The sequence below is a fragment of the Garra rufa genome, unplaced genomic scaffold (genome assembly GCF_049309525.1).
Source record: "Garra rufa unplaced genomic scaffold, GarRuf1.0 hap1_unplaced_002, whole genome shotgun sequence".
Lineage (NCBI taxonomy): Eukaryota > Metazoa > Chordata > Actinopteri > Cypriniformes > Cyprinidae > Garra > Garra rufa.
Genome location: NW_027394277.1, coordinates 12535496 through 12549283, shown reverse-complemented (window position 1 = coordinate 12549283; position 13788 = coordinate 12535496). Strand labels below are relative to the sequence as shown.

The following is a 13788-nucleotide window of genomic DNA, read 5'->3' as shown; positions in this document are numbered from 1 at the left end:
ATGCATTTTGTATGATCCCTCTTATTTTGGGTGCAAGGTGACTTCAACTGTATAAGTCCTGCATGACAAAAGTTAAAAAAAGACCAAATCTGAGAATAGCAATGATAATGACACGCAAACATAAAAGAAAATACCACTGCAGTTCTATTTAAAATCATTACAAAACATAAGCACTAAATAATTTTTTTTTTTTTCTGAAAATACGGATGAAACCAGTCTTCCACATACAGCTAATTTTATTGCTGTACATTTAATTACAGTTCATAACTGACATCAAGCTCCATTTCATATAGAGATCACAATTTTGGTCGGGTGTGAGGTGTGAATTTCTCCTTCACTCGCACATGCATACTTTACTCCATGTAAACATGCACTCAGTAATTCAAGTACAGTTTCTTAGGTCCATTTTATATTCCAAATCAATCTTGTTCTCTCTCTCTCTCAGTGTGTGTAAAGCGAGGCGGTGAACACAATATCTCTGCGTATGGCCAGAGAGGCTCTTTCCATCTTGCTGCCTAGGACAGAGTCACCCACAATGCGCGCAGCCTGTCTCACTTCCTTCAGGACCTCGTCCAGCCTCTGGATACAGCGCACAATCGTCCCCTCCTGCACATCCGTCAGCTCGGCGATCTCAGCAAACGGCTACCAGACACAAAAACACACCACCATTATTTGGAGGTACTGAGAAATATGATTTGTATTTTATAAAAACTATAATATCACAAAGTAAATGAACACTAAAATAACGCCACAGGGATGGTCCAATCATTTGTGTTTTAGGGTCAGTCCTCACCATTCCTCTTGCCCAGCAGTACACAACCTCAGTCAGGCCAAACTTGAACTGGGCCACAAAGTCTTCAGCAGTCTGAGCTATCCCACATTCCCTCTGCAGATCACCAATGTGCTGTGCCACATTGAGTACTTGATTGATGCCCTATGAAAGCAAAAGAAAGGGAGAAAATGTATCCCGGTTTCCACAAGCATATTAAGCAGCACAACATAATAATGTTCCTTGTGTGGCAAATCAGCACATTAGAATGATTTATGAAGGATCATGCAACACTGAAGACTATTTAATATACAGTGCATTCAGAAAGTATTCAGACCACCTTCACTTTTTTCAGTTTTATGTTGCAGCCTGTTTAAATATTTTTTTTTCTCATTAATCTACACTCCGTACCTCATAATGACAACGTGAAAACAGAATTTTAGAAATGTCTAAATTTATTAAAAAGAAAACTGAAATAACACATTTACATAAGTATTCAGACCCTTTACTCAGTACTTAGTTGAAGCACCTTTGACAGCAATTACAGCAACGAGTCTTTTTGGGTATGAGGCAGCAAGCTTTGCACACATGGATTGGGGGATTTTCTGCCATTCTCCTTTCCAAATCGGTGGACAGCTATTTTCAGGTCTCTCCAGAGATGTTTGATAGGGCTCTGGCTGGGCCACTCTAGGACATTCACAGAGTTGCCTTGGCTGTGTGCTTAGGGTCATTGTCCTGTTGGAAGGTCAACCTTCAGCCCTCAATATTTTGGTGCATTTAGTTTTTTTTCTACTCTGACGAGTCCCTCAGTTCCTGCCGCTGAAAAATAGCCCCACAGCATGAGGTTGCTACCAGCACACTTTACTTTTGAGATGATACTCTGGAGGTGATAAGCAGAGCTGGTTTCCTTCAAACATGATGCTTGGAATTGAGGTTCTTCAGACCAGAGAATCTTGTTTCTCACAGTCTTTAGATGCTGTTTTGCAAATTCGAAGAGTTTTCATGTGTCTTCACTGAGGAGAGGATTGAGTTTGGCCACACCGCCATAAAGCTCATATCGATGGAGAGTTGCAGTGATGTTTGTCCTTCTGTAGATTTCTCCCATCTGCATATATGATCATGGAGCTCAACTAAAGTGACCATCAGGTTCTTGGTCACCAGTCTAGACAAGGCCCTTCTCCATCAATTGCTCAGTTTGGCTGGGCGATCAGCTCTTGGAAGAGTCCTGGTTGAGAATTATGGAAGCCACTGTGCTCTTGGGAACCTTCAGTGCAGCAGGATTTTTTGTGGCCTTCCCCAGATCTGTGCCTCCATACAATCCTGTCTCTGAGATCTTCAGGCAGTTCCTTTGACCTCATGGCTTGGTTTTCGCTCTGATATGCATTATCAGCTGTGAGGCCTTCTTTAGAGAGGTGTGTGCCTTTCCAAATGATCTCTAATCAATTTAATTTACCACAGGTGGACTTCATTTAAGGTGTAGAAACATCTCAGCAATAATCAAGAGAAATGGGAGATACCTGAGCTAAATTTCAAGTGTTGTTGCAAAGGGACTGACACTTATGTAAATGTGATATTTCAGTTTTTTAATTTTAATAAATTTACAGACATTTCTAAATGTTTTCACTTTGTCATTATGATGTACGGAATGTAGATTATTGAGATCTATCTATCTATCTATCTATCTATCTATCTATCTATCTATCTATCTATCTATCTATCTATCTATCTATCTATCTATCTATCTATCTATCTATCTATCTATCTATCTATCTATCTATCTATCTACCGCTATCGCTATCTCTCTCTCTCTCTCTATATATATATATTGCAATTTAAAATAAATAGTATTAAATACATAGCTATGGAAAAATATATATATTTTAGTTTCTCTGTCTTTACAATTTATAGTAATGTATAACATCAGTAAAACATATTTTAGTTTTATTCTGTAAACTACAAATGACATTTCTTCCCAATTTTAAATAAAAATGTTGCCATTTAGAGCATTTTTTGATAATCGGTCAAAATAACTAAAAAAGATGGCATGTTTTCAGACATGTTTAAATTCATTTTTAGACAACACAATACCAATCCCTTAACTTCAGAAGATTTAAGAAATCAATATTTGGTGGAATAACTCTGATTTTCATAACAATTAAAAATCTTTGTTATTTTGACCAAAATGTCTTTTTTACATTACAAAAAAGCTCTAAATGACAATATTTTTATTTGAAATTTGGAAGAAATGCTATCAGACTGTTATAGAATAAAACAAATATTCACATTTTACTCAAACCCATACCCATACCCTTTAGCAAGTAGGAAATATACAGAAATTGAATGAAGTTATCAAACACTAAATACTACATTAAATACAGATGAATCTTTAAAGCTACAAAAGTTAATTTCCTCTTTTTGGTTCTTTTATTAACAGACATTACTGCAGCTGGGTTATTAGCTTATTTGGCTGCTATTACTTTAAGAGCTACCGCTACTGAATGTGACACGGATCTGACACACATACTTAGTTTCATTTGCACTTTAATATGAAATGATACAGGCTATAGTACTATGTTTAATGTCTTATCTTCAATTAGAGTTATTGATATATGTGACAAATAGCAATTAATTTGATTAATTCAATTAATTAAGTGGCATCTTGTGTAATTCATTCAATCGGCAGACCTAAACATACAGTTCTATATACTGTTTTAGTCATAGTGAGATCTCTTAGCACAGCACTGCGTCAGTTTCTTTTGTCCTGTGCTCTACTCTTGTCTCCATCTGCTGTCTAAGTGCTTACACAACTACAACAATCCAGGCAATGTAGTCATGCAGTCGAACTGCAGCAACATTACCTGTACAACCTCACCTCGCTGCGTTTGAACAGCAAGGGCTTTTTCACATTGCTTTACGAGCCACTGTGAAGTATATAAACTCTTGCGTGCTTCTCATAGTGTCATGACTTATTCACGTTCCCTTTAAAGCATTTCCATGTTTCTGGGCCGTTCGACTTGTTTGTGTGCGACTGCATCCTTTGCTAAAGGCATAAAGCAAAGCGTCCAGGCCGCATCCACTACATTCTTATGCACATCTCTTGGGTGTTGAGGTCAGAGAGCCGTGTAAATTTACATCCATCCATAACCATGACAACAAGAGTATCTGATGCTTTATATTCTAATGGCTGAGGGCTCAAAGAAAATGTTTAATGTCTCTCAGATGTCTCTAATCCCTAGCTTTAATAGTATTGAATAGTTAAATGCTATATTATAATATTTTCTATTTACATTCATTTATGCGTTTGTGAGATACGTTGTGAGCATTGCTTTACCTCCTGTAGCGTGTTGGTGATGTGCGGGTCTATCTGGGTGTTTTGTGTGAAGACGAGGCAGGACAGCAGGGCGGCGCTCTCCTCAGGGGCGAGAGGACTCAGTGTGTTCTCAAACAGGAGTTCAGTGAGTAACAGCTCATGACTGCTGATCTGACACGCCACACGTCCCTTCAGCTGAACCGCTCCAGTGCTGTCCACATACTGCAGTGCCTCCAACACCTGCAAATAATGGTGCTATACATTTAGCTCTGACTGTGGTTGTAATATCTGTGACCATGGGCGACATTTGACTCTTGAGTCAGGGGGGGCAAGAAAAAAAATCAGATGTAAGCATTAAAACAGTGCCCTACGGTATTGCAGCACATCAAAGCAGTCAATTAAAGCGCTGCACTTCAGCCCGGGCCGATGGGCCCTGACTTTTTTTTACACCCCAGGGCTACGGCTTCGGGCCAATTTTCACGTCATAGTTCAGACCCGGGCCGGCATCGGGCCTGTTTTAGGCTTCTCCTTATTTTCATAATTTAGACAACCATCAATTATGGTGAAGAAAAAAAATGCCGCGCTGGTGGAAACAACACGAAACTTCACTTTCGCTTTCACTTTTGAGACCGACTCAGACACCATTTAGTGTGCTTTAGCACAGCTGAATCCGCGTTCAAGCGCACACAATAGGCTAAAACTCACCCCAAGCACCGGCAAAAATAAATAACAATGAATGTGTGGAGGAAAGAGTAAGGACATAAATGAATTATTTATTAATTAATTTGTGTATTCTGACTCAGTGTCGCAATCTCCTTTTTGGACGCGCCTTCAGAGAGAAATTCATCTTTACGGATTACATGAAAGAGTTTGTGCTTTTGATTTGTTTTATTTCGTTAAGTAATAATTTAAAGCTTTCTATAAATGTATTTATTATGTCTGTGAGGCATGCATTTCGCTTCATTTTGTTAAGCACTCCTGTTCAAGAACCAGACGGCAGAAAGCACATAATTTTTGTTTTCTTTATTTTATAAAAATGCTGTAACGTTTTTTTCGATGTATTACTCGTACTTTGTGAGCAAAAATGACGGATAATTTTAAATTGCTTCCAATGAAAAAAATGCAAGTGATCGCGCTGGTGCCTCGATGTCCTGCAAGCTTTAGCTTCCACTTTCTGCACAAACTATGCGCATATAGCGCACATTTATCTGTAACGTTTAAACTACCATTGTTTTATACTTGAACTGTTTTATATCTATAGATTTCATTTTAGGCAAGTCGTGATGATTTGAGAAGGCAAACTGATCAAACAGACTATGATCAGTCTTCCGCTGGGCGCTGTTCGGTAAATATATATATATTTTTAACGAATAAAAAATGCTCCAAGCGTTTTTCTAAATTAGCTAAATAAAAAACGAAACTAAATATAAACATTTTACCATTACATACAAAACTGAACTATTTTATAGCTGAAACAGTAAGTTGTTTTGGGAGAAGGGGAAAATATATTTTTATCCCGTCTATTGCTTCACCGTTATTTCGAGAATAAACCCAGCGTAAATATGCAAATGTCACTCCCAAAACACATCAGCTTACATGTGCCGAAAAACGAAAGTTTCATACAAATTCTAAATGGATTATAGCCTGGAAAGTGCAAAGCACGCTCCCCTTATTATCACTAAAAATTCATAGAGATCTCACAAAATTCCGTTATAATTAATAAAGCTCTCTAAACTACACAATTAATATTTTATTTACATCGCGTCTACACTCATAAGATGATTCACGAGCGCACAAAACGGCACTTAATAAAAACCGATCAGGCGCTTTCAGCAGTGAGTGAATTCTGACAAGTGTTTCTAATTGTTCGGAAACAACAGATATGTCTGTGATTGGCTACATTGCTCAACGCTGCAAAAACACGTTGGATAGTTAGCCAGATCTTCAATTGCTTTGCTTTCGTTTGAGGGTTACATAGCACCGTCTAGTTCCCAAGGACAACCGAGCCTAAGCTTGGCTAAAGCAGTTGCAGCGGGGCTGTCGAGGATTCCATGACTAACCACAGGGGGGGCAACTGCCCCCCCTTGCTCCCCCCTAATGTCGCCCATGTCTGTGACATTCGCAAACATTCAATGGTAATTTTTAACACCAGGTGAATACAGAATAGCAAGAAAATGTTAATGAGCGGTGCACAAAATATCAGTGACTGTATCAGTATCGGCTAATATAAACACTTTAAATTATTAAAGGGATAGTTCACCCAGTAATGATATTGCTGTCATTAATTACTCACCCTCATGCCGTTCCAAACCTAAGACCTTCGTTCATTTTCTGAAGACAAATTAAGATATCTTTGATGGAATCTGAGAGCTTTCTGACTCCGCACAGACAGCAGAACAACTACCACATTCAGAAAAGGCGCAGAAAAGTAGTATGGACATCAATTCAAATTTGTGTCTCGAAGATGAACGAGGGTCTTATGGGTTTGGAACGACGTGAGGGTGATTAATTAATTCTCAAACGCTAATACTAAATTAAATACAGATGAATCTTTAAAGCTACAAAAGTTATTCATTTTCCTCTTTTTGGTTTTTTGATTAACAGACAATCGCAGCAGCTGGGTTATTAGCTTATTTGGCTGCTGAACTATCCTTTTAATTCTGGTTTGATTAGGAATATTAAAAGCAAATAATATTAGGTTTTCATTTTACATAATTAAAACAGTTTACACTTTTCTCTTCCAGGTTTCAAAGGCATTACACTCTTTTCTACAGTTGAGGTCAAAAGTTTACATACACCTTGCAGAATCTGCAAAATGTTAATTATTCTACCACAATAAGAGTGATCATACAAAATGCATGTTTTTTGTTTTGTTTTGTTTTTAGTACTGACCTGAATAAGATATTTCACATAAAAGATGTTTACATTTAGTCCACAAGAGAAAATAATAGCTGAATTTATAAAAATGTCCCTTTTCAAAAGTTTACATGCACTTGATTCTTAATATGTCTTATGTGAAATATCTTATTCAGGTCAGTACTAAATTAAAAAAATAACATGGATTTTGTATGATCCCTCTTATTTTGGTAACACAATTAACATTTTGCACATTCTGCAAGGTGTATGTAAACATTTGACCTCAACTGTATTTTTTATTGTACATGACGTGCCAAATTTCACTTGAAACTTATTTGGAGAAATTTAGTATTACATCACTTGCTCACCAATGAATCCTCTGCAGTGAATAGATGCCGGCAGTCCAAACAGCTGGTAAAAACATTACAATAATCCACAAGTAATCCACACCACTCCAGTCCATCAATTAACATATTGTGAAGCGAAACGCTGTGAGTTTGTAAAAAACAAAAGCTTCTGGCCAAAATATGAGCCTATAATCCATAATAACACTTTTTTACAGTGAAAAAAACTGTGAAAAACATTGTTGATCTTTCACATCAAAATCCATCAACATATTTATTTAGAACTGTTTTGGACAGTTTTGTGTTGTAAACAGTGCTTGAACTGAGCATTTTTCTCTCCTGATACAGACAAGATGACTTTTTCACTGGATAAAGCACGTTATTTTAGCAGTTTTTAAGTTAAAATGGATTTATTTCTTACAAATATGCAACTTTTTGCTTTACAAGACGTAACTGATGGACTGGAGTGATATGGATTACTTGTAGATTACTGTGATGTTTTTATCAGCTGTATGGATCCATCGGTAAACAGATTTCTCCAAATCTGTTCTGATGAACAAACAAACTCAGCTACATTTTGGATGGCCTGAGGGTGAGTAAATCTACAAGTTCATTTTTGGGCTTTTAGGGAACAGTTTACAAAAAAAAACCACAATATATTAATAAAAGCCTAAATAAGAAAGAAAACTTGGTCATTTATTACTTGTGTGAACTCTACAATACCTTCAAACTTTATTCTAAATGCTGTATAATGCTACTGGATTCTATACAGGCCCATGTAGAATTAATAGATGCTAATTAATAGACTTCTAAAACATTTTTAACATATTAAAGAAATATATCTGCATGTTTATACAGTGGTGGCCAAAAGTATTAGAACACTAGTATTTTCAGCAGCTAAAATGGTTTCAGGTCAGTTATTTCTATCTTTTGCTGTAGTGTGTCAATTGGAAATATCAGTTTACATTTTGCCATCAATTGTAATCCATTTTTGTTTGCACAAGGAGTCTGACAACAGCCAGTGCTCCACACAGAGATCTGAACTCATCATCATCCAGTCTGTCTGGAACGAAATAAAGAAACAGAACAAACTGAGACTAAATCCAGAAGAACTGTGGCAACATCTCAAAGATGCTTCAAAAAACCTACCTGCAAAGTTACAGCACTCTTAAAAGTTTTAGACACTTGTGTAAAAATGCTGTAAAATGAGGATGCTGTCATAAATAGATTTTCTTTATCATTTAACTTCTATTGACTAAATTGAATCAACATTTGGTGTGTCCATCCTTTGCTTTTAAAGCAGCTTTTGCCCTAGGTGCACTTTGCAGGTTTCTTGAAGCATCTTGGAGACGTTGCCACAGTTCTTCTGGATTTAGTCTGTCTCAGTTTGTTCTGTTTCTTCATGTCATTCCAGACAGCCTGGATGATGATGGGATCAGATCTCTGTGTGGAGCACTGGATGTTGTCAGACTCCTTGTGCAAACAGAAATCTCACTTAATGGCAAAATGAATGTTTGGAAATGTAAACTGATATTTCCTACTGACACACCACAGCAAAAGATAGAAATAACTAACTTAAAACCATCTTTTAGCTGGTGAAAATACTAGTGTTTTAATACTTTTGGCCACCACTGTACACAAAACTCCTCTTGTTATTCATTTCATGACTGCATATCAAAGAACATATTACTGTGCTACTAAAACATATCCACTTTTAACATGGACATGCAGTAAGTGGACTGACCTTGATTCTCTGATGGTACTCAGGCAGCAGTGTCAATGACTGATCAGATATCAGGAACAGAAGCTTGTCAAGCTCTTCCTGTACACTCATCCTCTCCTGCACACGCGCAAACTGAGCAAGATATTCACACACAGAGAGAGAATATGAAAATGACAGTGAGAGAGAGCAAGTTTATCACTCTACTGGAAGGCTGGAAGTGATTACTGAGAGCTAATGAGACACATCCTTATTCCTCCCTGCCACTGTCACACTCAATTAATGAGAGTCTGTGCACTCAGGAGAGTTACTGTGCCAAATTACTAAATATGGATGAGAAAACAAAGCTGAGGGTACATTTAGAAATCACATTTTTTCCCTTTTGTCTGCACAGTGGATTTGGACATGACCTAAAACAGCAAGAAAAACACTACCAATCAAAAGTTTGGGGTCAGTAAGATTTTTTAAGAAGTTTTTGAAAGAAGACTCTACAGTAAAAACAGTACTAAACAGTAGGTTTCTGCAGCCTTTAAGAAGGTCAATTTAAGACTTTTTAGAACCAAGTCAAGAAATTTTGAATAAATAAATTGGTAACACTTTACAATAAGGTTCCATTAGTTAATGCATCAACTAACATGAACAAACAATGAACAATACATTTATTACACTATGTATTAATCTTTGTTAATGTTATCTAACGAAAATACAGTTGTTCACTGTTATAGTTCATGTTAATTCACAGTAGCGCTGCACGATATTGGGGAAAAATTACATTGCGATATATTTTTTTCTTGCGATATATATTGCGATGTGTACAAATTCATTCATGTTCATCAGGTTGTTTTGATCTGCTTAAAAATCAAATAATAATTCAAGAATAATTGGGGTAATTTTGTAAGCATTTTCAAAGAATAAAAAAAGTAAAAGTACAGTATAATCAAAACCCTGAAACAAGATACTTTTTAAAGCTTATTTTGGGTAGTTTCATAAACAGTTTGACTCACCGTATTCACTGTCAATTCAGGCAAATCAAGGCTCCAATATGAAATTAATAATGAATGTTGCTTTTACCCTGATGAAAGGGAAATCAGCTTCTTCCTTTCACGAAAAACATTAAAAGCTTAGCCAAGATGGAGGAACAGCTGATCATAGCTGTTACAGGGATAACATTTTTTAGCAGCAGAGCTACTGCAAGCAATTTTTAGTTTTGGAAATCCATTTATCTTTGTTTATTTATCTTTGCTGAAACTTCCGCGTCTGTAGCAACGGCAGACGCCACTCTGCCACTCAAGTTACAGAGCGCTTTGGAAAGAAGGAGAAAGCGGCGCGCCTAGCGTTTTCCAAGCGTTTTTAGGCGCGACATGTGAGCGGTCCCTTCAATTCGTAGTGTTTCCGCGAGTTGTGGCAACAACTGCCAGGCACTCCCGACAAAGCACCTGTTTTTGGTCAGCAGCATCCTTTTTGTATCCAAAATACTTCCATATGACCGACATTGCCTTTCTTTTTGCGACCAAATCTTCCATTTCGGCGCTTTTCTCCCGTCCCGCGCTCATTTCGCCATGCGCACACAGAGACTGCATGAAGTAGGTGAAGCAACGTGTGCATTGTAGTTTTTAAAGAACCCTTAAATATGAGTTAATTACTTTATTTTAGACAAATATAGATCCGTGAATAGAAAGTTTAGAAATATAGAAAGTACATTTTTAAATCAGACACACATAATTTTTTTTTGCCCTGCATCGCGACTGCCACGATGTGACTATCGCGCAAGCGTACATCGCGATGACGATGCTGAAACGATCTATCGTGCAGCCCTAATTCACAGTGCATTAACTAATGTTAACAAGCACTTTTGAATTTAATAATGCATTAGTAAATGCTGAAATAACATTAACCAGGGTTCGTACAGATACTGTAAAATGAAATTCCAAGACTTTCAAGGACTTTTCAAGCACTACTTTTAATTTTTAAGGACTTCAATCAGAGATCTCGCATATCGAACAATGTCTTCCATTTCAAATAAAAGAAAAATAGATAAATAGAAATTTACTAATAAAAATGGCAAAAATAAAGTGAAGCACGTGCAAAGTATTACTACTGAAGTATTTCAAAGTATACTACACTTTTATTATAGTAAAACCACTTTTAATTTTCTTAAAGGGTTTGTACTTGCGTATACTTTTATCTCTTTTTTTTTGGTGTTTTATAATTATATTGCATTAATGGTTTGATGTTTTCTACTGTTTAGGGGAAGAAAAAAAAAACAGAAAAAAAGATTAATGAATTTGCTCTGAAATCCTGACCTGAAACAAATGATTCGATCAAAGTTCCGATCTGAAGCAAAAGATTTGCAAATCCGCTCCGAAGTTCCGATCTAAATCAAATCATTTGTGATCCACGTTCTGAAGTTCCAATCTGAATTTTATTTAGATTGTGACTTCAAATTGCAAATCACTTGATTTGAATCATTCAATTTGCAAAAGATTCAAGAACCAGTTCTGATCTAAATCAAGCCACGAGTCACAATAGCGATCCGAAGTCCCGAACTGAATCAAATGATTCGCAATACACAAAGTTCCTATCTAAAATCAGATGATTCACAATTTCAAGTCCTGATCTTAAACAAATGATTCACGAAACATTTTGCAACACAATGGTTTAGCTGATTTGGAGTTTAAATTAAGTCAAATTCAAGTACTTCAAGCACCTTGTACGAATCCTTATTAACTAAGATGCTGTAGAAGTATTGTTCATTCTTAGTTCATGTTAACTAAAGCAGTTAACTAATGTTAAAAACATGGCCACCACTGGCCGACGAATTTTGAGCACCTGTTAGACAAGGTTAATGGAGGCCGATCAGAACGAAACTCGGTGGGCCTGTTCAACTCACGGCTCCAAAGGTCTGAGAGAAATTTGAAAGAAATCAGCCACTGGGGGGCGATATCACATTTTTCAAACAATTGTATGTTGCATGGTTTTTCACACATACACGAGATATTCATATTATATGATAGACCTCCTCATTCCAAACAACTTTGCCTCTAGAACCACTGCTGTCAACCAAACTGTTAGTTAAATGATTGAGAAGATGTAAAAAAAAAAATACTTTTGCGAACTAGTCCTAGGTTCTTTGCTCAATCTGGAAAAAAACACTGCAGTACAACTCTCTGGACTCTCTAGGTCAAAGATGATCTAAAAAATGTTGTAATTTACTCTTTGGGAAGCTATAACTAGGTTGTTTAGAAACGGGACTATCTAAATATACTCAAAAGCCTATTGTCAAGTTTCTTAAGTTTTTTCCCTTTCAGCTCTGCCCAAACTTGATAAATGGCATCAAATACTGAAGGACGCAAGAGACCAACTCGTCTTTACTGCCTCTTTTAATTCTGTTTGCAGGCTTGGCACAGTAACGTGAGAATGACAGTACTTGAGGTTCAAGTAGAAGGTTGATAACCTTTAAATTAGATATAAACAAGAATATGCATTAATACAAATAAAGATATTGGTTAAATTAATATTCCACATACCATTTCATCCAACTTAAATCAAACTGCATCAACTGAACATCAATCAACACTAACAATTTCTATTAAACAAAATCCACATAATTTAAACACAATACTAACATTTTACATCTTCAAACTTATATTTAACATCAACACAAGTTAAAATGTTATCAGTATTCATACCAGTTGCGTCTTCAGGATTGAATTTGAGCTGAATGGGTGAAGGTCCTTTGTTCAGTAATGGAACCTTCAAACTTTTCACCTTTGCTGCGTCCCAATTCGCATACTATCCGTCCTAAATAGTATTCGAAAATATAATTAGTATGTCCCAAATCGTAGTATGTTTAAAAAAGTATTCCAAAGATTCCCGGATGGTCTACTACTTAACTTCGGAATTCGAAGTGCGGATCAATGCGCACTTTAACGGCTAATATTGCCCACAACACATTGCGCGGTGAACGAGGATTCGATTAGAACTACAAACACGCATAAAAAGTGTTAAAAAACTACAAACATGGAGGATATGCACGACCAACGGACAGGTAGAGAAAGGGGTTTGAGTGATAAATAAATAATCAGTGTGTAACCTAATAAAAAACTATTTTTTAAAATGTTATCCTCGTTATATTTCATGTGCAGCAACATTATGAACTTTTATAATGGTAGGTTTGGTCATTAACGTTTAAATGCATAATTATGCAAACAGTAGCAGAGTTCTCGGTGTGAAAGACTCCTGAAAGAACGTGCCTCTTCATTTCTCTCTAATACGGTAGGAAATTAAATTAAACAAAATGTAGATAATGTTAACTGTGATGATTGACAGGGCAGTTTAATCAGTGACAGGATTCAGGTAACTAAGCAACAGAGCGTCCGTTACAGACACAGTTATGACGAAGTAGTATGTCCCAAAGCTTGCCTACTATTCTGCTACATACTCAAAAGTATGTACTTTTTCTTCACAAAAAGAGTACATACTTTTAGGGCGTAGTATAAGTAAGCGAATTGGGACGCAGTGCTACATGTGTTCCTAGAGGTGCACCATTAAATTGTTTCCCCCTAGAAACACACTTTTGCAGGTTCCAGTATAGCCACCGCACTACACTGCCCTCTGCAGGAAATTCTTGACACAACACTATAAAGCCTAAAAGAAAACTCAAAACTTCACAAAACCTGGTGAGCACATGCGACAGGTGATTCCAAACAAACATGCAAAGTTTTAGCAAGATCGGACCACAGTTGGTGCTATAACAGTCATAAATGTAAAAAAAAAAATCATTATATCT

General features: G+C 36.6%; 1 protein-coding gene across 1 annotated transcript in view; it reads right to left on the bottom strand.

Annotated features, from left to right (window-relative positions):
• Positions 1 to 218: 218 nt before the first annotated feature.
• LOC141305395 (superkiller complex protein 2-like) overlaps positions 219 to 13788 on the bottom strand; it is a 38962-nt gene continuing 25392 nt past the window's right edge. The window contains exons 26-29 of the mRNA XM_073832494.1: positions 9024 to 9134; positions 4101 to 4319; positions 794 to 934; positions 219 to 642 (exon numbers count right to left, since the gene is read on the bottom strand). Coding sequence (XP_073688595.1) covers positions 442 to 642; positions 794 to 934; positions 4101 to 4319; positions 9024 to 9134 — 672 coding nt within the window. The 3' untranslated portion in view covers positions 219 to 441. The remainder of the gene's footprint in view (positions 643 to 793; positions 935 to 4100; positions 4320 to 9023; positions 9135 to 13788) is intronic.